Source organism: Penicillium subrubescens (genome assembly GCF_028828155.1).
Source record: "Penicillium subrubescens strain IBT 31985 chromosome Unknown utg000001l_segment0_segment0, whole genome shotgun sequence".
Lineage (NCBI taxonomy): Eukaryota > Fungi > Ascomycota > Eurotiomycetes > Eurotiales > Aspergillaceae > Penicillium > Penicillium subrubescens.
This window is the reverse complement of record NW_026643151.1, coordinates 3930858-3955064: the sequence shown is the minus strand read 5'-3', so window position 1 is coordinate 3955064 and position 24207 is coordinate 3930858. Positions and strand designations below refer to the sequence as shown.

The 24207-nt window shown below is 50.7% G+C and overlaps 13 protein-coding genes across 13 annotated transcripts; 6 read left to right on the top strand and 7 right to left on the bottom strand.

Annotated features, from left to right (window-relative positions):
- Positions 1 to 472: 472 nt before the first annotated feature.
- N7473_001366 (CobW family GTP-binding protein) lies at positions 473 to 1951 on the bottom strand (the record flags this gene model as incomplete). The annotated part of the gene is made up of 6 exons (XM_057147306.1): positions 473 to 838; positions 898 to 1414; positions 1469 to 1565; positions 1626 to 1637; positions 1688 to 1771; positions 1825 to 1951. The coding sequence occupies 6 exons, from the start codon at positions 1949 to 1951 to the stop codon at positions 473 to 475; spliced, it is 1203 nt and encodes a 400-aa protein (XP_057015192.1).
- A 339-nt stretch (positions 1952 to 2290) lies between these two features.
- Positions 2291 to 3792, top strand: N7473_001365 (Mob1 family protein; the record flags this gene model as incomplete). Its single annotated transcript, XM_057147305.1, has 2 exons — positions 2291 to 2524; positions 2578 to 3792. 2 exons carry the CDS (start codon positions 2291 to 2293, stop codon positions 3790 to 3792), a joined length of 1449 nt encoding a protein of 482 aa, XP_057015191.1.
- A 381-nt stretch (positions 3793 to 4173) lies between these two features.
- On the top strand, positions 4174 to 4813 carry N7473_001364 (HIT family protein; the record flags this gene model as incomplete). The annotated part of the gene is made up of 2 exons (XM_057147304.1): positions 4174 to 4236; positions 4310 to 4813. 2 exons carry the CDS (start codon positions 4174 to 4176, stop codon positions 4811 to 4813), a joined length of 567 nt encoding a protein of 188 aa, XP_057015190.1.
- Positions 4814 to 5140: 327 nt separating this feature from the next.
- On the bottom strand, positions 5141 to 5837 carry N7473_001363 (HD domain-containing protein; the record flags this gene model as incomplete). The annotated part of the gene is made up of 2 exons (XM_057147303.1): positions 5141 to 5742; positions 5801 to 5837. The coding sequence occupies 2 exons, from the start codon at positions 5835 to 5837 to the stop codon at positions 5141 to 5143; spliced, it is 639 nt and encodes a 212-aa protein (XP_057015189.1).
- Positions 5838 to 6063: 226 nt separating this feature from the next.
- N7473_001362 (uncharacterized protein) lies at positions 6064 to 7932 on the top strand (the record flags this gene model as incomplete). Its single annotated transcript, XM_057147302.1, has 2 exons — positions 6064 to 6297; positions 6352 to 7932. 2 exons carry the CDS (start codon positions 6064 to 6066, stop codon positions 7930 to 7932), a joined length of 1815 nt encoding a protein of 604 aa, XP_057015188.1.
- Positions 7933 to 8259: 327 nt separating this feature from the next.
- On the bottom strand, positions 8260 to 10923 carry N7473_001361 (Rad4 family protein; the record flags this gene model as incomplete). The annotated part of the gene is made up of 1 exon (XM_057147301.1): positions 8260 to 10923. One exon carries the CDS (start codon positions 10921 to 10923, stop codon positions 8260 to 8262), a length of 2664 nt encoding a protein of 887 aa, XP_057015187.1.
- Positions 10924 to 12079: 1156 nt separating this feature from the next.
- On the bottom strand, positions 12080 to 12439 carry N7473_001360 (ankyrin unc44; the record flags this gene model as incomplete). Its single annotated transcript, XM_057147300.1, has 1 exon — positions 12080 to 12439. The coding sequence occupies one exon, from the start codon at positions 12437 to 12439 to the stop codon at positions 12080 to 12082; it is 360 nt and encodes a 119-aa protein (XP_057015186.1).
- Positions 12440 to 12804: 365 nt separating this feature from the next.
- Positions 12805 to 13730, top strand: N7473_001359 (CoA-binding protein; the record flags this gene model as incomplete). The annotated part of the gene is made up of 2 exons (XM_057147299.1): positions 12805 to 13081; positions 13132 to 13730. The coding sequence occupies 2 exons, from the start codon at positions 12805 to 12807 to the stop codon at positions 13509 to 13511; spliced, it is 657 nt and encodes a 218-aa protein (XP_057015185.1). The 3' UTR covers positions 13512 to 13730.
- Positions 13731 to 13981: 251 nt separating this feature from the next.
- N7473_001358 (uncharacterized protein) lies at positions 13982 to 15038 on the top strand (the record flags this gene model as incomplete). Its single annotated transcript, XM_057147298.1, is given in 2 exon segments — positions 13982 to 14443; positions 14460 to 15038. The coding sequence occupies 2 exon segments, from the start codon at positions 13982 to 13984 to the stop codon at positions 15036 to 15038; spliced, it is 1041 nt and encodes a 346-aa protein (XP_057015184.1).
- Positions 15039 to 15529: 491 nt separating this feature from the next.
- N7473_001357 (uncharacterized protein) lies at positions 15530 to 17376 on the bottom strand (the record flags this gene model as incomplete). The annotated part of the gene is made up of 8 exons (XM_057147297.1): positions 15530 to 15676; positions 15736 to 15969; positions 16057 to 16152; positions 16214 to 16288; positions 16342 to 16434; positions 16487 to 16828; positions 16898 to 16987; positions 17062 to 17376. 8 exons carry the CDS (start codon positions 17374 to 17376, stop codon positions 15530 to 15532), a joined length of 1392 nt encoding a protein of 463 aa, XP_057015183.1.
- Positions 17377 to 19291: 1915 nt separating this feature from the next.
- N7473_001356 (uncharacterized protein) lies at positions 19292 to 20702 on the bottom strand. The gene is made up of 4 exons (XM_057147296.1): positions 20507 to 20702; positions 20322 to 20441; positions 19894 to 20267; positions 19292 to 19832 (listed from the first exon to the last, which is right to left on the bottom strand). The coding sequence occupies exons 1-4, from the start codon at positions 20687 to 20689 to the stop codon at positions 19412 to 19414; spliced, it is 1098 nt and encodes a 365-aa protein (XP_057015182.1). The 5' UTR covers positions 20690 to 20702; the 3' UTR covers positions 19292 to 19411.
- A 1364-nt stretch (positions 20703 to 22066) lies between these two features.
- On the bottom strand, positions 22067 to 23173 carry N7473_001355 (ketoreductase; the record flags this gene model as incomplete). Its single annotated transcript, XM_057147295.1, has 2 exons — positions 22067 to 22930; positions 23000 to 23173. 2 exons carry the CDS (start codon positions 23171 to 23173, stop codon positions 22067 to 22069), a joined length of 1038 nt encoding a protein of 345 aa, XP_057015181.1.
- A 125-nt stretch (positions 23174 to 23298) lies between these two features.
- Positions 23299 to 24000, top strand: N7473_001354 (Erg28 family protein). Its single transcript, XM_057147294.1, has 2 exons — positions 23299 to 23406; positions 23462 to 24000. The coding sequence occupies exons 1-2, from the start codon at positions 23344 to 23346 to the stop codon at positions 23807 to 23809; spliced, it is 411 nt and encodes a 136-aa protein (XP_057015180.1). The 5' UTR covers positions 23299 to 23343; the 3' UTR covers positions 23810 to 24000.
- Positions 24001 to 24207: the final 207 nt, after the last annotated feature.

Sequence of the window (24207 nt, the reverse complement as noted above, 5' to 3'; positions counted from 1 at the left end):
AGAATCTTTTCGGCCCCTTTCCTTTTTATTGACGGGGCCCAGTGCTCGATACCCACTTCGTTTCTTTCTCGCTTGTATAGTTGCCCCCCATTTCGTCATTGTCCGGATGTGTCTTTTCAGCATAGCTCTTTATCAAGGCATATGCCCACCCCGATGTTACATGCCGGCGAACTTTTGGCGTCTAAAAAAGTCCTTTTCATCTTTCTTTCTTGCATTCTTCTCATGACTCTGATTTAATATACTCTTGATGTGATTTTTTTTCTGTTCATTCTCTTCTTTCAGGCTATCTACATTTGCGTTTCAAGCTTCTATACGGAGGATTTGTTCATTCTTGCTTGGCGTTGTTGTAGCGGTTACTCTTTGATGTACCTCAATCATTCGCTTTTTCCTTTTGGCAAATATGGTTGTATTATCTTCTTCGTTGACTCTTTGCAATGCATATTATTGGAATACCACTACATTTCTTCTTCGTTCAACTGTAGCGGACGAATGACTCGAAGCTGTCTTTCCAGGGATCTACAGTCGGCCCTAGCCCGCGGCCGATCAGTACGATCTTGCACTGGACTGGAGATCGCTTGTCGTCGTCACTTTGAGTAGGCTCGGAATCCCTGATTTCGAAAACATCGCGCACTGCTTGGATGATTCTACTCGTGCCATCCTCAAGACGTAGGATACCCTTTAGTCGATGAATCTCGAAATTCGTGGGGTGTGATTCAGGTGATGAGTTTGCTGGCATGGGCAGCGTTAATTCCCACAGAACAGACTGTAGCCAAGAATCGACCTGTGGTACCTTGTCAGCAGGGATTGGAGGTGTCACAACCGCAATGGTCGAAATAGCCTATAAACAAGTCAATACATCAACGCCCGAATAATACTATCGATCGCCAGAAACCGTACCGGATCAATATGACTATGCCCCTTCCTACTAAAATCCAAATCATCCAAATGATCATAGGCATGCAAATCCAACACAACCCCCTCAATCTGCGGCGTCCGACTATGATCCGTAACATGAATCTTAGCCACGCTATTAATAGCCGAGATGCGATCCCGGACGACCTCCAACTCCTCGTCCGTAACAAGATCAGCCTTATTAAGGATAATCACATCCGCATGCGAGACCTGCATATGCGCCATGGACAGCACAGGCCCGGAACCGTGGTCGTGGTTATGGTCTTCGTTGTGAGAGCTTGCTTTTTCTTCGGGCGTGGGCTCGTCTAGCAGATGGAGAATGTTCTTTGCGTCGACGAGGGTGACGATGCCGTCGAGGTAGATGGAGCTGCCTAGGCCTTCGTCCATCCAGAATACTGGGGCGATGTTTCCGGGATCGGCGAGGCCGGTTGTTTCGAGGAGGATGTAGTCGAATGTGCCTCTGCGTTCCATGAGGGATTCTAGGGCCATTACACCGGTGTCTCTGGTTGGATATTAGTCTTTTGTACTTTGAATAGTGGAGGCATGGAATGTGTACTTGACTGAGCAGCAGATACAGCCGTTGCCGACTTCCATCCACTCGGTGACTTCTTGGCCGCCTTGGTTGACGGTCAAAGGTTTCTCGATGTCCGAAGCTGGAGAGAAATCGAGTCAGGTTAAATGGCGTGATCTTTTCTGTAATGAAGCACTCTTACAGTCACCAAATTCTAAACATAGGTTAGCATATATCTTTCAATTAGCCGGTCCTAGAACAAACCATTCATGATCACGGCAATCTTTTTTCCGTGTTTCTCCGTCAGAATATAGTTCAACAAGGTAGTTTTCCCTGCTCCAAGATATCCTATCAAGAAGCCATTAGCTTTGAAGGTCTCTTGCATTCCGGGTTGATCATACCTGTGACTAGAGTAATAGGAACTCGAGGTTGTGACTCTTCCTCTATAGACCCAGGCTGTTCAGACGGGATCACAGACACGTCCACCAGCTCTGGGGGTGCATCATCGTCCTCGAAGTTGGTAGACATTATTGCAGAATCAGATAATTGTTGTAGATGGAATAGCTATCAGTTTATTCTTTTCCTCGGCCGATGCAACCCGCATAGAAACTACGCCGCATGACGTTGTCGCCCAAGACGGAGATTAGGGCTTAGGGCACTGGGCGGTCATTTGTTTTGTTGCCCCGGGCTTATCTGCCCAGTACAACTCCAGGACAACGGGACAACAGAGTATGCTCGCAGATCCATCGCATCTCTGATCGACTTGACTAGTCGCGGAGCTCCATTCCACTCTTTCTATAATCGCGAACCCACACTCGTTTCTTTCCGCAACCTCTCTCCGAGCTTCCAACCCTTCCGCCACGCGCCATGACTGCTGCGGGAGTCTCCCCGTCTAGCTCCCCGCGACTTCCTAGTCCGCCCCCGTTCACGGAGGTCCAGATCGGACCTCAGTCGCCTTCGGTGGGCGAGACATTTGGGAAAGATGCGGAGCAGCTCCTAGCAGGTGTGACCGGTGAAGATGAAGGCCCAACGCGCCGCATTCGCCCCGGTACCAAGGCTGCCGACATGGCATTCGGTCCGCCACTGGTTCCTCTTTCTCAGGTTCGTATGCGCATTTAGGAAGCTTAACTTTGATATACCACTAACTATACCAGCTTGATTCTCCCTTCCAGCTCCAAGAACACCTCAAGGCGCTCTACCATCATTTCACCAAGCCCGAAGGATCAGACACGGTGGTCCCGATCACTCGCCACGTCGCAAGTCAGCTCGCAACCCCTCCGGATGGAGTCGATCGATCGTTGTGGCTGTACGAACTATGCCGCTTCTTGACCATGAAAGTGAACAATCTTATCATCGCCTTTTTCGCCGAGAACCCGCCCTGCTCAGCGCAGACTTGCCCGGAGATGCGAGCGTCGGAATGGCAATACCTCTGCGCTGTGCATGACCCGCCCAAGTCATGCTGTGCTATCGACTATTGCTGCCATACTCTCGACTGGGCTACCAACACCCTCACCTCCCCGAAGTATTTCCCCAGCCGCCTCACATTAGGCACCGAGGGCTCCGCCGGCCCACAGGCCAGCATGCGACACTTGACAAACATCTTCCGCCGGCTCTACCGTATCTTTGCGCACGCTTGGTTTCAACACCGGGATGTCTTCTGGACAGTGGAGGGACATGATGGACTTTATATCTTCTTCAAGACTGTCTGCGACATGTTTGCTCTTATTCCAGAGGACAACTACACTATTCCACAGGAGGCGGAGGGCTCGGATGCTTATCAGCCCAAGGTGGACGAGGTTGTTGACAACAAGCGGTTGACAATTCTGCGCAAGGAGAATGAAGCTCCCTTTGGCTCTGGTGTGGAGGGCATGGATCCAGCGATCAGTACTGGTGCTACTACCCGCCGCCACAAGCATAGCCCATCTACGGGATCACGAGTTAGCACGATCACAGAAAGTGCTGAGGATAATGATGAATCGCCTCAGCTCGCTGCACCCCTACGAGAAGTCCGGCAAGAGGAGGCACAGCCTGAATCAAATGAGGAGACACCTGCTGAGGAGTCGAAGGAGGTCTTCTCTGAAAAGGAAGAGCCAATTGATGCAGAAGAAACATCTGAAGGGGTTATCCCAGCTGCAGAGACATCCAAAGAATCTGAGAACCCCGCAGAGGAAGCCGTGACTGCAGATGAAACGCTTAAGGAAGCGGAATCTGACGTCCCAAAAATTCGGGATGAAGTCAAGCCTCAGCAAACTGAGGATGAAGCTCCTGTGGAAGATACAACTGCCTCTGCCGCTGAAGACACTCAAGAACAGAAGCAGGAGTCCGAGGTTGAAGCTGAGCCTGCAACTGAGCAGAAGGCAGAGTCATAAAGACCTGCAGACTCTCCTAATATCCCATTTCTTCTTGTCATCACTAATGTCTTATCACAAACGCCAATGCTTTACTAGGCGTTATGCATGTCATTATTATTTTGTAATATAGCTCAGGATACCATTTATGGTCAATGCCAATGATACCCATCCTCCTGAAATGAGTACCTAAAAAGTAAAGCTTAGATGAAATTAGAAGAGACCAATGTAAACGACATCATCTTATCAGGTTAGATGTTCAGGTACCACGATCAACCTTGATCGGCGCTGATAAGCACCTTATCTCCGTGGCGCATCTCCGCCCATCCCCGATCCTCCAACTTCCTCATCACCGCCTTCTACGACCGGCAAAATCACCTCCAGTCGTTCGACAAGACAAGAATGTCCTCGGTCAAGAGCGCTTCGGCGCCGATCTACTTTGGCTCGTTCCTGGTGACTCCGCAAGTAATACATACACCCCTCCCATGTACTCAGTCGCTAGCCAAAAACACGCAAAACTAACCCAATATCAACACAGGTCTTCCACCAGACGCCGCTCTCCTTCGCCCTCGTGAACCTAAAGCCCATCCTCCCCGGCCATGTCCTCGTCTCACCTCGCCGCGTCGTGCCCCGCGTCGCAGACCTCACCCCCGCCGAAACCAGCGACCTCTTTCTGACCGTCCGACGCGTCGGCCGCATGGTGGAGCGGCTCTACGGTGCGACAAGCCTCAACATTGCGGTGCAGGATGGCGTCCATGCTGGCCAGAGCGTGCCGCACGTCCATGCGCATATCATTCCGCGCAAGCCCGCAGATCTCGACCCTATCGATGCTGTCTACGATATGCTGGACGGAGACGAGGGGGATCTAGGCAGGGCGCAGCGCGAGGCGGAGACTGGGTGCGCTGCTGAATCCGAGCGAGCCAAGAACCGTCCCCGATTCCCTGTTGTTGATAATGAGGAGCGCAAGCCTCGTACCGCGGAGGAAATGAAGGCTGAGGCTGAGATGCTGCGGCGCGAGATGGAGAAGGAGGCCCTTGACTAGGAGAAGGGGGTTTGAATCTGATTCTCTGTCCGTCCCATGCTGTCCGGCGCCGACGGCAATCATGTAATTACATACGAAGAAATGACCGATACAGAATAGGGCAATTCAAGAAATGTATTTGCTCTTTCAAAACTCAAATCCGAAAAGTCCATGCATTCGTTCATCATCAAAACGTCTGTCTTCGTAAGGAACACTATCCCTGACTCATTCCGCTATATGGTATGTAGGGTACCCCCGAAAATAATATACCAAAACAATAAAACGCCAAACTGAGAATTCTAGAATGGTAGGACTCTAGAGAAATTCATCCTACCCTGTCAAGAGGATTTATGCACGCTTTGGGCGCTCGGCAATGACCTGCTCAGCCCAGACCTTGATCTCCGGTAGTTGCACGCGGTTGGCGACGTGTTGGAACTCGGACAAATCGACATCGTGAGCACGCTCGTACTCCACCATCTGGAGGAGCAGCTCCATCTTATCGATATCGTGCACGAACTGAGCCTCAAGTGTGACATTATCCTCATACTCCTGGAACACACGCTTGATCTCCTGGGCAGACAACGCGCCGCCGGGGATCTTGCCCAGCAGGGTCTCGGTAATGTAGTCCATGACATCGGCCTCGCGACGGGCCTTCTCGGTCTTGGTCACATCTTTGTCGACGGGGGTAATATCTCCGACGAGCGATTCGGCCATGTCGTGAACGAGGGCCATCTTGGTGCAGTGGGGGATGTTGAGTTGGGAGGCCAGCTCGGGCGGGGCAAACATCGTCATGATCGACATGCGATACATGTGGTCGGAAATGGATTCGCCATTGATACCGAAGCGGCGCCAGCCCTCGCGCTTGGTGGTCTTCAGGCGCTCAAGGAGGTGGAAGAAGGGAATGGGGGAGGTCGTGTTCTCCTCTGGAGGGTGGGGGAGGGTAGACAGCACTAGAAGAGATAACAGATTAGTCCGCGCCCAGTTCACGGGAGAGCTACAGCTAATTACCTGTCTGAGGGGTCCATTGAGGAGTGTTAGATCCCATGTCTGCGAACGGTGTAGGGAGAAGAGGAGAGGAGAGGGGAGAGAGAAGGGTAGCACGAGGCCAGTCTTATTGAAAAGGGAAGAAGAACCAAAGTAGAAACAAACCCAAAATGATCCGCGGGACGAACTGATAGGCGCAACAAACAGTGCAAACCCCCGTTATCGTTGTTGACATTCCGCCGCCTTCACTAAACTAAACCACGACCTCCTCATTTGCTCGCAGCGACATGGCTGCCTCGAGGCCCGCACGGCCAAAGCCCCTGGACTGGTCGGGCCCATCTCATCTGGCAATCTTCATCCGCAATCTGAAGCTTCTTCATCTGGATCAGCGCGATGATTGGCCCGGTATCACCATTCGCGCGTTGTCCCCGTCGTCGCAGAACCAGCGCCAGCGAATTCGCCTGATAGAATGGTCATTATACTATCTGTTTACGATATGGGACCCTGAAGTAGCTCAAAATGTATTTCAATAATATTCAACGAAGCTAGATATGCAGTTTACTAATTCGATACAGAAACTCCGTCCCTTTTTCCCTCCGCTGGAACCCCTACAATCCGTCAACCTCCGTGCAGCTCTCTTCCGATCTCTTACCGAATTGAAAAAAAATGGCGATCTCGGACGAGAAACAATCCTTCGAAAGACAATGCTGGACGACTGCAAAGGCGAGAAATTTGATGAATTGCTTGCGGTGTTCTCCACGGCCGTCCTACGGAAGTTGGTGGCTGCATCGGCATCTGAAATGATCTGGAATCCTGCCATGACACTGTCTACCGCCTCCTCAATTTCTCCAAGGGACTATCAATACCTCATACCGTTGATTCTTGCTCACCAGGTCTCCCTCAATGCGACGGGTGCTCGCCGCTCACGTGTACAGGAGACGTACGAGCAGTTTTCGCATCTGCTTGATGATAAGAAAGTCGAGCTTACAGATCGAGCCAGCAATCTGTCCACGCAAGATAAAGATCAGCCACGGACTGATTTAGACGGATTAACACAGGAGCTTCAAACCAATTGGCTGGGCAGCGAGGAATGGGCTACTGCTATTCTGAATGGCGGATCGCACAGCAGCACCGACGGTTTTCTGGAGCTTCCTTTCTCCAAGGCCTGGAAGCAAGCTACGGAATCGACGGTGAACGGTCTCGGCGGTGGAGTCAAATCGGATCTGGTGGTGGATCTAGAGGCTCGAGTACTGCGGCTACGAGGTCGGCTGCGCAGGTGGCATGAATACAGTGACTCTCTTCGCGAAGAACGCGACAGGAGCTACGATGCAAATAGTTCCGCTCGTCATGAATCCCGCCTAGCGTTCCGAGATCATCAGTCATTGACGGTGGCGAGTATATCAAAGGCGGTCCGAGAATCAGCAGACCGCGGGAGAACCCTGAACGAAGCGGACCGGTCATTCATGTCGAGTGTGAATGAGGCCATCATACGTGTGAACGGCAAGTCTCATATTGAAAGAACTCAGCCGTTGTCGGTGGCCTTTTCGGAGAGGGATTCAACACCAGCCTCGGTGGTGAACGAGCCTCAACCGATACGATTATCAAGATTGGAGGATACGCAACCTTCTATACCTTCAACGCGCAATTCTCCAGAACTACCAATCGAGCCGCCGGAGCCCCTCCATTCCTCACCTCCAATTGTCCGACTTCCCCCCGACCCCCACTCCGAGTCAGATGAGGAACCTGACCCAGAGCCTCTCAAGCCCTCAACATCAACATCAAGCTACACCCTCGTCGAACGCACCCGCAAATCAATGTCCCTTATCCCACCCCTCCCAACCCATGAATCCCAACATCCCCCCAAACGCCGAGGCCCACACTCTTCATTCCCAGTAAACCAATTCGAAACCCCACGCAAGTCCTCGCGTCCAAAGATCACCCGTTCTTCTACACCGCAGGATAAACTCTTTGAAGAAGACGCCGATTATGCGAGTGTCTTTAAATCACGGCCTCGTATTGCACTTAGTCCGATCTCATCGCCGGCTGTGCATTTTAGTCCGTCGATGGATGAAGATGAGAGCTTTGATTTGGAGTATGATGAGGCGGGCTTGAGGGACATGGATTCGCCGTCGGGGACTTCTCGGTTTCGGGGGTGATTGGGGTTAAGTTTATCAATGGCTTGTGCTTGGCAGAAGGTTGGGAAGTGTAGATAGGAGATTATAATGTACTTATTTCCCTTCTCGGTTTGCGGAGTAGAGCATTCAGCACGGTCAAGGCTCGTTTCAGAGTCGACATAGTCTACAATTCAGGCGTCAGTACAACTCTTAAAGGGTTGGAAAACCGGCTGGGCCGAAGTCGAGCAGGCTCCGTTAGTTGCAGGTATCCCACTAAGTATAAATAAAACTCATGATTTTCGTAACAATTATAAAGCTAAAATTACATGTTTTGGATAACCGTCATACATCAGCACCTGACATCATTTATCAATCAGGGGCGTACTCAGACCCCGAGTCAGCATCATCTTCCTCATCTGTACCTTCGACGATGAAACCGCCACCATTCATGTCCTCATCGGTGTTTGGAGGAGCTGTTCGCCGTCGTGTATCGTGATGTTGCTCAACAATCAAGCCATCATCCGCATCGGCTTCAGCTTCACCAGGTAACAAAAAGCCACCACCATGATCAAGAGCATTATGCAAAGATTTCTCAAAGTCATGATGATCATCTTCCGCAAACCCGGTGTGGTGCTCGGGCTCTGGCTCTGGCTCAGACTCATCAAGCTGCTCCTTCTTACCCTTCTTCCTCGCCGCAAAAGGATTATATGCATCCCTCTCGCGATCCTCCGCAACATCAAAGGCACCATACTCCTCCTGCACACGCTCTGTAATACGCAACCCGAACAAAAACTTCCGCCAAGTCTGTAAGATCCGCTTCTCAGCCTTAAGTTCTTCGCGCTTGCGCTTCTCTTCCGCATCGATCCGCCACGCATCCCGAAGCAGATCCTCGTTCTCGGCCGCAATGACAACACCCTGAATAACGGGGACAGCCATCTTGGAGCCAAATTCGAAGCCGGTGACTGCTTCTGCATAATCGATGCCGAGCTTCTTGCAGATGCGCACTGTACCTGGTAATGGGACGTGTGCGGCACCCTGGGGGACCATACTGGGTACGAAGCAGTCGATATTGCCGTAGTCGTTCTTCGGGATGATACCGTCGACGATGGGAGGTGGAATGATGAATTCCGTTTGATCGCGGGCGTAGAGTCCTTGCATGGGCTTTTCGCCCGTCTCGCGCTGTAACTCGTCTACCTCGCGCTTGCGCCGAAGTGTCACGGATCGGATGGGGACTCGTTTTAGAGGAACTGCGCCTGGAAGGATCTGTCGTCCCTCTTTGTGCCAGCTCTCCGCTGACATGCATTTGACGACGTCCGCCCTGCGGAATACAAGTTCTTTCTTGGCTTTATCACCTTTTCCGGAGGTGAAAATGCGGACGGATTCCGCGCCGGGGGTAAGCGCTTCCTCGCGGCGGAGAAATCGTTCTAGCACGAACTCGGTGGATTGCCGGAGACTTTGTAGAGTGTCCGTGGTCTGGGTCGTCTTTTTCTTTTCTGGTTGTTTTCGTTGGAGATCGGTCGTATCTTCGAGCTCGTCGACCTTTGTTCGCAGGTTCGGCGGTCTTAAGTATGGACGAATGGTCACTCTGAACCAGTCAAACTCGAAATGTTGGCCTCGCCGGCGGCCTGGTAATGGGATCTTTTCTACCGGTATGCGTAGGCCCTTGGTCTTTCCAGGCCAAGTCCGTCGCTTGAGGTATCGGGTCGTCACATCCTTGGCAGTTCTATCGGCTGAGTAGGCGACTACATAGCATATGACCTGCTTGGCGCGATCAGCTTTGACACCGCGCGGTTCAAAGGCTGCTTGTAGCTCGGGTGTTGTGGCTACAGGGTTTGACAGAACGAGAGGGTCGACTGGGATAATCTCATGGGTGATTGGGGAGGCAACTTCAGTCCAGTAGATAGGGAAAGGCATATCCTTGTCATACTGGGGCTTGCCCTTCGTCGATGTAGGCTTTTCTTCCTCTGGTGTTGTATCATCTTCGGACTCGTTCTCTGAAGCAGAACCCTCTTGCTTCGCCTCCGTCTTGGATGGTGTGTATGTCTCTGCTTTAGTCCAGCCGAACCCCAGTGGCTGTAAGCTAGCCACTAGTCTGGCCTCGATATTCAAAGCTCTGATGAGGGCCGTGAAAAGCTGAGCACCCACATCTCTGGAGCCCCGCATATGCTCAGCGGCTGATCGAAACCCCTCCCTATTAGTGATACGTTCTCCATGCCGGTTGGGATCATGCTCCTCATTTCGAAAATCATTGATAACTGCCTCAAGCGAGGCAATAGGGCGATAACCATATTTCCGCAGACCAGGCGCAGTAATACGAAACTGCTTCCTCCAATATGCTACCAAGATCTTGAGAAGGCCAATGAGAGGATCACCTCGGCTCATATCTGGCTGACCCGGCTCCAAACGCTGGGAATCCTCACTCCAATCCTTATTCTTCCGCGCCTGTTTCCCTTTCTTCTTGCCCTTGGGCTGCGGCTTTGGTTCGGGGAGCTCCAACCCCGATGCAATCCGCCATTTCTTGACTTCTTTATGGATTCCCTCTGGTAGCTTATGACGTAATATCTCGTGGACTTTCTTGTCATTTACCCAGGCGTTGCGAATAGCATTGTGGAAGAGCAAGCACTGGACATGTATGCAATGAGACTGGATGCGAATCTGGCGTTCGATCTTACTCGGCCCTTTCTTGCCATCCAAGAGATCCGATACATGCGGCTCATTCTTGTCTAGGGTCAGCTCTAGGTCTTGGAGCTCGGGCTGGGGTCCAGCGACGATAGGCGTTGTTGCGCTGGTAGTGTTGGTATCGATAGCATCCTCCCAGTCGACATCCTCGTCTTCCTCGTCATCAGATTCACCTGCGCTAAGTCCTTGCGGGGTCTCAATATCGCCCTCTGGAGCATCGCTCAGCGATGACGAGTCGGAGTCGGAATCATCAATGATGGGGACAGGCGCGGCCGGCTCGGCCTGGGCCTGGCGCCGCTTGGCTGGGGGCAGGTCCGCGGAGGAGACGCGCTTGCGGGGGACGAACGGTGGCATGCGCGAGATCAGATCTGAGTGCCGACAAGGAGGCCTGAGAGAGAAGAAGGTGACAGGAAGATGACTTGACCCTCCGGGATAATTCTGCCGTTCGTGGTTTGCGGCGGTCTCCCTGGCAGGGGGTTTGCCGGCTGTTATTGGGTCGGATGGTTATCCTGGTTCAACACTGAGGCTCCAATCAAAAGTCGTGTTGCCCATCAACACCACATCTCCTAGTAACACAACGTATCCGCAAGATAATGACAATTCGAGTAATCAAATGAAAAGACCATCCAGTGTACATCTAAACTCGAATGGTAGACTGTAGAAACTGAAATGGCAGAAAGGATGGCAGACAAGGTTCGTTGCCTTGTTGCTTTATCGCCTTCTCTACTGGAAATTCAGGCACCAACAGTGAAGTGACGTCAGGGTCGCTTTCCACCTTACTGTACTCCGTAGTTATGGAACTTTGTTTAAACAGGCTACAGGTTTCCGGCGTAGATCGAGAACTTCGACATCCTTATGATACTTACTAAGCCTTTTATCACAGATACATACAGCAAGTTCTGGAAGTTCGAACCCTTGATATGGGTTTGAAATTGTCTTATCAGTCAGGACATTAAACTATACACTATGAAGAAACCATGGCTATTAAGAGAGACGGTTCAACAGACATTTAGAAAAACCTTTGACAAAAGAGAAAGCTAAGCCGTAATATCTACATAACAAACCTGGTTCTCTAGTCTAGATGTCGATGATCCAGATCTGCCAATTCTCCACTATATACAAAAGGGGTATAAAGTATTTTTCGGAAGCACAAGTTGTCGTACGATTAGCCTTGGCCATTTATAGATCTACTAGGTGGTCCAGAACAAGAGCATGTCCAGGAAATTTTTACACGAGCGAAGCAAAAAAATCTTGTCATAGATATTGGCTGAACGATACAATTTTCGCATGTAGACATTTAAAGCACAGCGACCAGTTGATCAGGGACCACAGTCAGCCACTTTAGTAGTGAAGTTCCAGAGCAGGTAAACCAAGGTGACATGGGAGATATCATGTTATTTTCATAGTATCACTTCATTGTCATCGCAGTTATACTACCGTTCTATCAGATTGAGTCTCAAGCAATCGAATACATAAAAGCCACCTGCAACCGCTAATCAGAGCTAGAACTTCAGAAGGGCAGGTCATGAGCATGAAACGCAGAGCTTCCAGGCGGATGAACTCCTGCCACTATATCTAGCATGACCTCCAATTCTTTCATGCTGTAAACCTTTTCACGATCTCGCTTGTCGACAGAGAAATCAGAAGAAAATGCATTCCAACGACGACCCTTCTGAGCCTCGGCAAAGCTGATCCCCTCTCTTTGACACAAAACCCTGGTCGCCGTATGGGCTTTCTCGATGTCATCTTGAGATAGCCGCAACGGAGTCTTGCCTTCATGATTTTTCGCACGTAGGTCAGCTTTCCGGTCAAGGAGCAATCTCACGACGACAGAATGCCCAATTCCCGCGGCGTGATGAAGTGGAGTCATTTTGTATGTGTCTCTTGCGTCGACACAGGCCCCATTCATCAGGAGAAGGCAAGTGAATTCGTATCTGTCATTAAGGGTGGCATAGTGAAGCAGCGTTTTCCAACTTAAAGTTCGCGCATCCACCTCGATTCCTGCGTCTAGGAGCGGTCGAATCATAGTATGATGGCCTCGGCAAGGAATGTTAGGATAGAAGCGTTTTATCCACAAAACACAATGTAAAATCACCAAATGCTCTGATTTTCCGATATTAAAAAATAAGAGTGACCCATTGTATTAGATTAGAATTGAACGGATATCAAGTATCCAGAGGCGGGTCAATCTTATTAAGGTCTAGAGTAGTACTGGTCGATCTTCGGGGAATGGAGATGGGCGATGAGCCAAAGAACGGCGAGGATGACGCTGTCGGCGAAAGCCGCGGTCTTGCAAGAACTCCAACTTACTTGACTACCTTGACAGAAAAGTTCCACTGGTATTCTAACTCTACGCTCATCTACACAATTCTCACAATTATCCATTTGCCATTTCTCCTCCACTCTCTGCAGTATCCCCGCCAAATAATGGACGCCGTCAAGCGATTCTTCTCTTCCCCGCGCTTTGCCGTGGCGGGCGCCAGCAATGACCCGGCCAAGTTTGGCTTCAAGAGTCCGTCTCTTTCCTAATATTTGCTATGCGAAAAACTTACATTCCTCCAGTCCTCGCATGGTATCACCAGCACTCGCTGCCAGTGACCCCATTAAACCCGCGAGCACCGCAGATCAACCTCCCCTCGCGTGCGTACGACACTGTCCCCTCACCGAGCAAGCTGCCCTCGCCCACCCAGACTTCGCTATCGGTCGTCACTCCTCCCCCGGTGACTCTCCAGGTGCTGCAAGAAGCGCATTCCGTCGGAATCCCTGCCGTCTGGCTGCAGCCGGGGACTTTCGATGACGCTGTGCTGGAGTATGCCCATGGACACTTTGAGGCGGTGATTGCGGGCGATGGTGGAGCTGGTGGAGAGGGATGGTGCGTGCTCGTGGATGGTGATGAGGGATTAGATGCTGCTGGAGTCCAGTGGACTAGCCAGCGACTGTGAGAGGATGGGATAGACTGAGAGGAAAGAAGAGGAAGAGTGGAGGATCTGATCTGATCTGATCTGATCTGGGGATGCTTGATGTTTAATGTTAGGGGGAACAGCAGCTAGTGATGGTGTCTCAGATGATAACTGGGTTAACAGTAGTTGTTGTTATTTAGAAGCAAGTTGAGTCTAGTTATTCAGTACCCCTAAAGAACTTCCAATATTTTTCTTTTGCAATCATTCTGTAACTATCAGTCTATTAGCTTGTTAGTCTCAGTAAGCTTCACCCAATGACACTTTGTTGTTGTGACCCTCCAAGTTTCCCCAACCTCGTCACTTTTTTCCTTTTCCCTTTCCACCCGACTAGAGACTTTTCCTCTGACTTTTTTCTTTCTTTCTTGAACCTCCTGCTCTTACTATCAAATATACTTATTCTCACAATCCTCCTTTCATCTCCTCCCCTCATCCCTCTAACCTCCCCTCCAAACATGCCGGACATGCCGGCCCTCTTTCACCAGTCGGCTTCCCCACCCAAGCTCGACCTCGCCAGCGCCAACTCGCAGTTCTTCCAAGTTCCCATGTCTGCATCGGCCTCTTCATCCCTCTACTCGCTATCCGTCAGTCGCAAGCGAGCCCGTCGTGACACCGAAAAACTATCCTCCAAGTTCGAGGCCTCGTCCGAAGTAGCCTCCGCCTCTCCACTTCTCCAAGCCGAGTACGGCAAAACAAACAGCCATGATCAGTTCCTTCACTCCGCCGACCTCGACTACCGTCCCAACCGATACCGCGAGTCATTCCTACCACCCTCGCTCGACAACAGTGTGGACTCCTTAGATCCTGACCTCCACGGGACAAGCCGTAAGCGCACTCGGCGCGACTCGATCCTCACATCACCCTGCGCTGAGGATGCCAGCCCCAACTCCACAAGGAGCATCGGCTGGGGACGAACGGTGATTAATGCTGTAGGAAAGGTCCTCGATCTCTGCTGGTCGGGGGGCTTTCCGAGGCTTCTACGCTGGCGGAGGACAAGGATACGACATGCAGGCCGGCTCACCAGCTCCGTTCACTGCGAGCTGGGAGGCTGGACCGGCTTCAGCAGAAAAGGAACGTATTTTCCGAACTCCCATCCCCGGGCAATACCCCGAGGAAGATATCGATCGGAGCTGGGTCGTGATACCGTCCGACCCGACCGATCCATTCGGGGGCGATGGCGCCAGCAGTCCCTCCGCGCGACCCCGTCGTATTCATCAGGCGTCCAGCCCCCGTCGTCGACCAGCAGTCATGCCGAAATTGAACAAACGAACCAGTTCGTCTATGCGGCCCTCCACTCCCACGAGACATCAGGGGCTACCTTCACCCCGGTTGAGTCAAGGGCCTGGCTCAGCTGAGATGCAACGATACGCAGCACAAATTCGCCGGAGGGAGCGGGAAGAAGACGCCAGCATCAAGCGATTGAACCGGCAACTTCAAGCAATGATTCGGGAAGGTAAACAGGCATTAGGATCGACGGTGGAGGTGGATGACCTGGACATGGACTTTGACTGAGCAATATTCGGACTATTGCATTGGCGTCACTCTTTGAACCTCTTTTTTTTCTCTTGGTGTCTCTTTTTTTTTCTTTTCCTTGTTGACATGACCTTCTTTCATGCGTCTCACGATTCGATACCCCAAACGCGCTAGTTTGCTTGGTTATTTAGCCAAGTCAAACTGGCTGACGCGCTTGACGACTTTACGATCTCGGTGTTTTTGCTTCCATACCTATTGCTGTTTATTCACATCCCCCACACAAAATATGCTGGGATTAGGGGAGTTTCATAATTCAAAGGCTATTTATTATGCTACCAGACTGCATTACCAATTCAAAGGCCTCCTTTCATTCGAATCAAATGACATTGTAACTGAAATTCAATAAATACATCATCCATCATCGACTCCACAGAGACACTCCTCGTTTCGTTTCACACTGACAACCATCCATTACACTGAACGAAGAAGCTATCCATTAATGAATACCTTTACCTCACAGGGAATGATTCCTACTGTCCGGCAGGAGCAAGTCCACCAGGCGAAAGGAACTTAGCAACCTTTCCCAAAACGCCACCCCTGAGAAGAACGTCTGGCAAGGTAGCGCCCTGGATAGGCTCACCACGGGCCTCGACTGGGACATCACGACGGCCATTCATCTAAAACACCAGTCAGTCAAGTCCACATCCATCTAAATCTAAGAGAATCGTCGACTTACGGGCAGAATACCAACACCGTGGTGCGCATTACCAACAAGCCCACCAAGCCCACTCTCACTGAAAAGTTCCTTCAATGGACTCTCAACAGCCTTCTTGTCGTCCTTCGCAGGCTTCGCAGGCTTCGCCTCATCCTTACCCTTGTCACCCTCCTTGGCCTTCTGCGCCTTCTCAGCCTGCTGTTCCTCCGAGAGTTGCTGGGGGGTCTTCAGGACGTCGAAGAAGTCACGGCGGGACTGCGTATATCCGTTAGTATTCTTATCCTTTTTTTCCTCGATGCACGAGCTATTCTATTCATCTGGGATCGATCGGGGGTAACATACAGGCGTGGCAGCTCCAGCAGCGGCCAGAGCCTCAGCCTCGAGGTTGTCCAGGTCATCGCCCAGGAGGTTGTTGGGGTTAGTCAGGTCGGAGACATCCTAAGGGTTGTGGATTAGTTGCCCATTTGAGGTGTATAGGGGATACGAGGTCAAGACTTACGACGCCTTTGATACCCTCACCGAGGGCGTTTGTAAGGCCGGCATCCTCGCGGCGGCGGTGGCTGATAGTCTCGGACTATGAGATGTGTGAGTTTTGACAATATCATCTGGGTTTGAAGGTTTGCTTACGCCTCCGGATGTGAGCTGCTTGACGAAAGAGAGCAGTCCCAGGCTCTCGGGCTTGGCTTGGCTGTCACGCTTAGCAGCGTCCTTCTTTTGCTGCTGTAGCCTTGGTGAGTGAATGATATCATTTCGGGTTTAGTTGGAGGCTTACACCACCAAGAAGACTGCCAATGAGGGGCAGACTGCTGAGCTCGCTGGTCAGGTCACGGCGTGAGTTCTGACCATAGTTCTGCAGCCAGTTTTGGCCCTCGTTTTGACCATCATTTTGTCCTTCGTTCTGGCCTTCGTTCTGGCCCTCGTTCTGGCCATAGTTCTGCATCCAGTTCTGGCCTTCGTTTTGGCCTTCATTCTGCCCGGCGTTCTGACCGGCATTTTGACCGGCGTTCTGGCCGTAGTTCTGACCGTAGTTCTGGTCGTATGAACGAGCGGACATGGCAGGCATGGCATCTCCACTGCCGAGGGGCTGGTTGGTGTTCTGGTTCTTGTCTTGGTTCTATCGGCATTATTAAATCTCTCATTCCATAGAGCCTTGCAGTGTCATCATTTCATTCAAGAGACTTACACCACCAAACAATTCACCCAGGATGGGGAAGTGGCTCAGATCACCAGTGAATGAGCGATCGTGCAGCTCCTTCTCCTCAACGCTGCGCTTCTATTCATTTATTCCCGTCAGTTTCAATTATCATGAAATCATCTGCGTCTTCTTTTCCTGGGCGTTGCACTTACCGGGTTCCCAAGAAGACCACCGATCAAGGGCAAGCTCTGGAGGATACTCGGCTTCTGATGCTTAGCAGCCTCAGCAACTTCCGCCCTCTGCTTAGGTGTCTTTTGCCTCGCTAGATCAGCATTCTGCTTCTTCAAGTTCGAATAGAGTTGGCCAACCAGCTGGTTCAAAGACCCATCAGCACCAGCACCGACAAGATTGCCAGTACCATCGCGACGCATCGGCTCAACGCCCGTATAATCATTGCTACTCGGCGCCATAGGAGCAGCCATGCTCACGGCAGCAAAGAGCGTAACCGCATAAGTAGTCTTGACCATCTTGACAGCTGTGCTGTTCCAGTGAAATCCTGCAGGGAAAATAAACGAGAGTCAACGCCGGCAAGCGACGAGGGAAGTGGGCAGGCAGCAGGGAGGGAGAGAAACTGTCAAGGACGGACGAATCTGCGGAATGCAAAATAAGAGGGAAAGGATAGGTGGCTTGGCTTTATCTTTATACGGACGTGCCTTGGTGACATTCTAGGATAACTTTGGTATTACAGGGGGGGACTCGCGTCTCCTTCACGGACGGGACGAACCATCTAGCAGTGTCAACAACCCTTTCGAGGAATGCGGTGGGCTTCCACGCTGGTTAGGAGTGGACTGTCTTGGTTACTCGGTCCTACAGGAGGAATGTTTCGAGGCTTGTTTGGTTTAATTTCTCCGTCGATCGAGGTTGCAGGGTGTTCATGCAAGGGGGATCGACGCTGGTCGTGCGCGAAGATGTATACAGAGTGGCCGGTGTGCTTGGTGTCTGAAGCCACTTCCATCATTTGGGTCCATCCTCGTGGTGAGTATAAAGTGGTCTAAGAGCTCTTGCTTGGTTTCAGGTTGTTGTGAGGCAAATTAGGTAGAGGATTTTGTTCGTCCGCGAAGACCACTTGACGTTGTACGCTGCTTGTAGGAGGGTTTGCCGGAAATGAAGGGGTCGGGCCTATTTATCCCTCTTCGCTACCCCGTTTTACCCTTATTTGACAGTACCTTTTCGGTGCACGTCGGAGGTTTTGGGGTAGGCGCCAAGTGCTTGTTTGCCAACACGTCTACGGGCTTGGAAGGATACATATCAGACAACACCCCGAGTCATAGGTATAAGTTCGGTGCCTAGCACCTAGCAGAGCATTAATTGGATATCAATCTATGTACTCGAACTTTATTTTGTAATTGAAACTCCTGCTGATTACCTTACCCTCCAGTGTGTTTTGGCGGGTAGTTACTTCACCCATGGGGTATACTCTGAATATTCCATTGGCCGTGGATTGCCAAATCTTGTTGTCTCTCCATGTGACCGTCGAAAAATATTTAGATGCATGCCGGCTCCATATAATAGGTCTTTGACGCTTTTCGGTCACTCTCTCAATCTTAAATGAGCCCACTGGGACTGGGTGTGAGCTCCGAGGATACAATCTGCCGAGATATATATACTGCTCGCCAGCCCAGACGACACCATCCATGAACCTAGCAGCTTTGACCTGCAAGGCGCAGAAACCGATAAAGAATACCTCTAAAGCCCAATATGATCAGAGAGGGATACTTGGAATGGATGTAGATTGAGCCGAGGCCCTCAAAAGCCAGAATTGTTGTTGAAATGCGATGACATAGTTTCTGAATACACAGGTCATGGTATAGCTTCATCTTGTCAAAACAATGACAAATTCTTTATGAACCGGCCAACTGGCCTAGTGGTAAGGCATCCGTTTCCGGTGCGGGAGATCGTAGGTTCGAATCCTGCGTTGGTCGTTTTTTTATTATTGTTCGAGTCGTGCGATCGATCAATGTGGAGCAAAAAAAACATCGCGGGTATATTTTTTGTGGGGACGAAAAAAAGATGTACATTCGTACAAAAAGAATCGACCAACGCAGGATTCGAACCTACGATCTCCCGCACCGGAAACGGATGCCTTACCACTAGGCCAGTTGGCCGGTTGATGAATGTTTTCTTAAATGTTGACACTACGATGCAGAGCCAAGTTGGTATCGTCTCATCTCATCATGTTTTCATCCGATCTGAACCATGTCATGGTTACCCCTAGACAATAATCCTCGGCCAGGGTTCGCAGATTCATATTTACAGTAATAATATGAATCAAACTGATCGCGCAATTTGCGGATGCCAATGGACTCAAAAAGCTCTACTTCTCACAAAGGCATTGTTGTTGTTAGGAGTCTGCGAACATATACTACGAGACTTGAGATGATACGAATACATTGTCAATTCAAGGCACGTGCTCGGGACCCAGTGAGCCCTAACTGCAGCTATGTCTGACAAATTTTGATTCTCACTCTTTATTGAATTCCATCTAATGTCCATGTCCTTTGATCACCCCCGACGCATAGAATCGCGTTCCAGTCGCGCTGAATTCCTAGCCGAGTGAATCTCCCAATCGGAAGTAATTTTAATCTGCCCGTGAGCCAGCTCACTTAGCTTTTTCGCCATCGGAGGCATCGTGACAGTAACCAGTGGTATTTCAGGATCGTCCATCTGTGCACGCGACAAGACTGTCGTTTTCCAGTACCCTGACGATACAGGACTAGTGGAGATACCATCCGTTGTTGATGAGAGTACCGAAGTTCCAAAGATTATCTGAATTGCCGGAGGTAGTATTGGCAAACATGCCGCGATGATTCCCAGAAGAGGAACAATGCTCGAGAGGAGCGATTTCCGCGCAGAGCCGTAGGTTGGGTCCTCCGGGTCAAGGTCGAATTCGACTTCGATTCGAACTGCGGAGATGACGATGATGCTACATGGTCAGGATTAGTTTGTGTTGGAAATAATCCATACAGGGAAGGACAAAGACGTACGTAATTCCCAGGGCATATATACAGCCTAGTACAACCTTTCTAGCCCTGGAAAGTATCATATCCCGAATAACGGGAAGGGGAAGCAGGAGAATGAAGCTGTGGAGGATCACTTCAGCCACGGAAGAGCCCAAATGCAGCATTTTACGGTTTCCACAGTGGCCTTCCACGTCGGCGAACCATATCCTCTTCGGTGGTGTGCAGAAGAATGCAGTTGCAAATGAGCTCGCAGTCCACAACGCGGTACACAGGCCCATGGTGATATAACCTGGCCACATGATAATTCGCAGTGGGAATCTCCGGAGATAATAATGTAGAACGGACAGTTGAATCAATGCAACTATTGTGACCCAGAGGATGTCACCGGCATATGTGAGCTAGATGATATTAGACTGATCCCTTGTAGATACCAAGTGAAAATTGCCACTTACCTGATCGAATTGCACAAAGACCTCGGGGCCTCCGATACGGGCAACCTCTGCTGCATGCAGTCCCATTCCACATAGTAAGATCAAGGCAAGCTCCACACTATAACGACCGACCATGAAGATCTGAACAGACGACGTTAGCGCTACTTGACAAAGTAGAGACAAACAATCCAGTATAGGTCTTTTACCGTCGCTACCACTATCAACCAATCATTCCCCTGCCACAAAATTCCTTGCAATCGCCGAGACCATAGCCGTAACCCAACAGCAACAAAGCCGATTGCCAGCAGAACCGTCTGCACGGCAATATCAGCCTTGCCCAGCCCGTTATGGCCCAGTTCATGAATAAGTGTCCCTATAGGAGGTGGCATCGAGCTATCCAACAATCACAAAATCCTCACCACCAGGCGTCGGGTACCACCTCACCATATAACATACCTCATACCACATCTCGGCCTCGGGTCCACTAGGCCTGAAGAGGGGGCCGATGCGGGGCCTTGCATTAAAGTAAGCAAGCTAATCAGGGAGGGCCCCTGCACCAGGCCGCCATCTAGATCGACGCTTGTTGTCATGAAATCGCCTATGGCTTTTGTACAACGAGCGATTTAAATTACGTCCAGCAAACGTTCTCGACTTTAATTGGACTATGCAGAGCTTTTCTGGAAGATTTCCCGGGCAGGCGTTTTGCGAGGGCGGGGGGCTGCTGCTAGACTGCCTAAACGTCTTCTGACATGGGATCCACTTCATCCACCTTTCACTTTATCTCATACATCGGCGTGTCACACCGCTGCAAAGCCTGTTTTAGATTGCCGATGCGACTACTACTGTACTGATGGCGCTATTTTTGCATTGGCCCTACGAAAATTAATTCTCATGTTGAAGTAGTTTAGGCCGGGAAATCATATGAACGACTTGGGCCGAGATCGAGGCATGTCTGAAACTAATATCTCTTAGCTTGTGATTTAGACAGGAAGAGCTATGAGACACAGCTGTTACTGAGACCGTGCATAGCCAAATGGGGAAGAATAGCTCCTGACGGGACCTTGCAACCTAAACCACGCTCGAAGCTCAAAAAGGTCTCGGTGGTGGAACTAGACATGCATATCTGCCGCAAGACGGAACAATGCAATCCTTCTCCAACAGACAATAACAGTGATCGTCATTGATTTTGATCTCATCTGAAGGATGTAGCGTTGAAAGATGTTCCACATAGGTTGCACAATACCTAAATCGCTAAATGTTTAGGTTTTTTTTATATTTTTTTATTTTTTGAGACTAAAACCCAGTAACTTATATCGAAGCCTCTGTTTGAGGGCCTAGACTAAGTTATCCTCAAAATTCGGGCCGCGAAGACCCGTGGTACCGTGTGTATCACAAATGCCTAGCGAAAAGACGGTGGCCAGAGAATCAGTCTCGCACTTTCCAAATTGCACAAATTTGCCGATAGAGCATAGAGGCCCTTGGGGTTGCGATGGTGCCAAGTAAATCTAGATAAATCTACTTCCCTCTGGAATTTACATCCACTGAATTGCATCAGTGGGGTAGCCCTGAAAGTGCCTCGGCAAAGCCCAGTAGTAAGATGATTAATCGTATTATATTCAACTCATTGTTCATCCCGGTCATCGAGCACATAAGCTATATCTCCGTAGTCCTACATCTCGTTCTCCCAAAAAAGACATTTTGAAATCCTTCTTGACACCAGTCTACCTCACTTGCAGCAAATTATCATCGACATATCTTCAAGCAATTCAAGTGCTCTTCTTCTGAGCATCCCGCTCCGCCTTGCGCAGGGCACGCTTGCGAATAGCCACGTGCATGGCACCATTCTGAGACACAACGAACTTGTTGAAAGGTGAGACGACAGAGGTCAAGAACCAAGCCATAATACCGTGGCTCCAGTACGGAGACGAGCTGTAGGCGTAGGAAGAGGTACCACCGCTGCGTCCAATCTTGGAGAGGACGGCGCGGACGAAAGTGCGCGGGTTGGGGATGGTAGCGGAAGCGCGGCGGATCTTGGACATAGCGGAGGTAATCAGGTAAGCCTGAACGAGCTCCACCTCGATGTTGTAAGGAGCAAGCTCGTAGCCGAGAGCCGTGGACCAATGCTGCAGGAAGGCCTTGCTACCGGAGTAGGTGGCCAGCAGGGGAGTCGGGAGGAGACCGCCGAAAGAACCCATGGTCAAGATCAGGCCGCGACGGCGCTGAACCATGCCAGGGGCAACGAGCTGGGTGACGCGCAGAGTACCGTTGCAGTTGATGGTGATGATGTTGGTCATCTCCTCAGCGGAGGTCTGCAGGAACGGAACGGGGATAGAGTGGCTCTGGCCGACGTTGTTGATGAGGATAGAGACATCTAGATCGGAGACGAGATCACCAAGGGCCTTGTAGTCTGCGTCCGCATTGCGGGCAAAGTCCATTGCCAGGATCTTGGTCTGGACATTGGGGAATTGCTTTGTGATTTCCTCCGCTAGCGCGACCAGCTTGGATTCCGTTCGAGACACAAGCACAATATTGAACTTGGCGCGAGCCAGCTGTAGTGCGTACTCCTTTCCGAGACCGTCCGAGGCGCCGGTCACGACAGCCCAGCTACCGGGGGGGCCGAACGAGCGAAGCTATACAGATAGAGAGGATTAGTCTCAATAGCTCAATCGGAATATTCTCCGCAAGAGAAAAACACTTACCGGCTTGCCAGGAAGCACAAACAGGCTGAGAAGCACCCGCAAGAATGACCAGAGCTTACACGCAACGACCAAGCCACCGATTCCAAGCAGAAGCAGCGCACCGATGGTCGGCAGACCTGGAGCCAAATGCTCAGGCCACTGCGAAAGGCATTGAGTGTATTTTGACACGTCCATGATGTGCGATTTAATGGTTGTGGAAGGAACGGAGGTGACGGAAGGGAAAAAAAGACGACCGTGCAGCTTGTTGGGGCAAGTTGATCGACGCCAAGAGTCCCAAACATCCTCGGCTTACTTCTTCACAAGCAACCCCATTCTCTCAACAACCACCTAATTGACATTGCAAAATGGAGCAAGTGCTGTCCTATCTGCCCCCCTTCGAGGGCCTGCTGCCCAAGTGGCTCGTTTTCGTATGTTTTGTTCCTTTGCCCCTCTAGGGTAACTTCGCTAACAACATCCCACTAGGTCTCCGTGGTCTCCGCTGTCAACAGTGTGCAGGCCTACACCTCTGCCGATTACACCTCCAAGCTCTACACCAATGGTGCCATTGCCGTCGAGCCTCTTTCTGGCCGCGTCTTTGGTACTTGGACTTTCCTCTCTGCGGTCATTCGCATGACTGCCGCCTACAACATTAACTCGCCCGTCGCGTACGATCTCGCCCTGTGGACCTACGGTATCGCCTTGACACACTTTGTGGGAGAGCTTATCTTTGGTAATGCCTCTCTGCGCGGTCGCTTCTTAAGCCCGTTGATTGTCGCTTCATCGTCGCTGGCTTGGATGTTGTCTCAACGGGAGGCCTATCTGGGTGCTTGAGCTGGAATAAAAAGGGGGTGCAAGGTATGGTCATTGGCTTGGCCTTGCGTATGCCGGGGTTGAAGTCGGCTTGATGATGCTCATGAAGCAGGCACCACTTTATACACTAATAATAGAAAAATCATATATTTCGGCGAGGTTATATCTAATACAGAAGGGTTGTTTACACGTGCCAATATCCTATTGACGTCCAGCTCGTACAATTTCTTCAACTCGCCCTCTGATCCTAATGCCAATGATGGACATTGGAATCATAGAAGGGCGATCTCGCTGATACCATGTTCCTGGCATTCGAGACAGCGAAAGATTCCCGGCGGCCCCGTCAGACGAATTCCGGCGGAAACATCCCTGTAGCTTGATAAAACTTCCTACCCCTCAACGAAGGTCAGTTGTGAGGG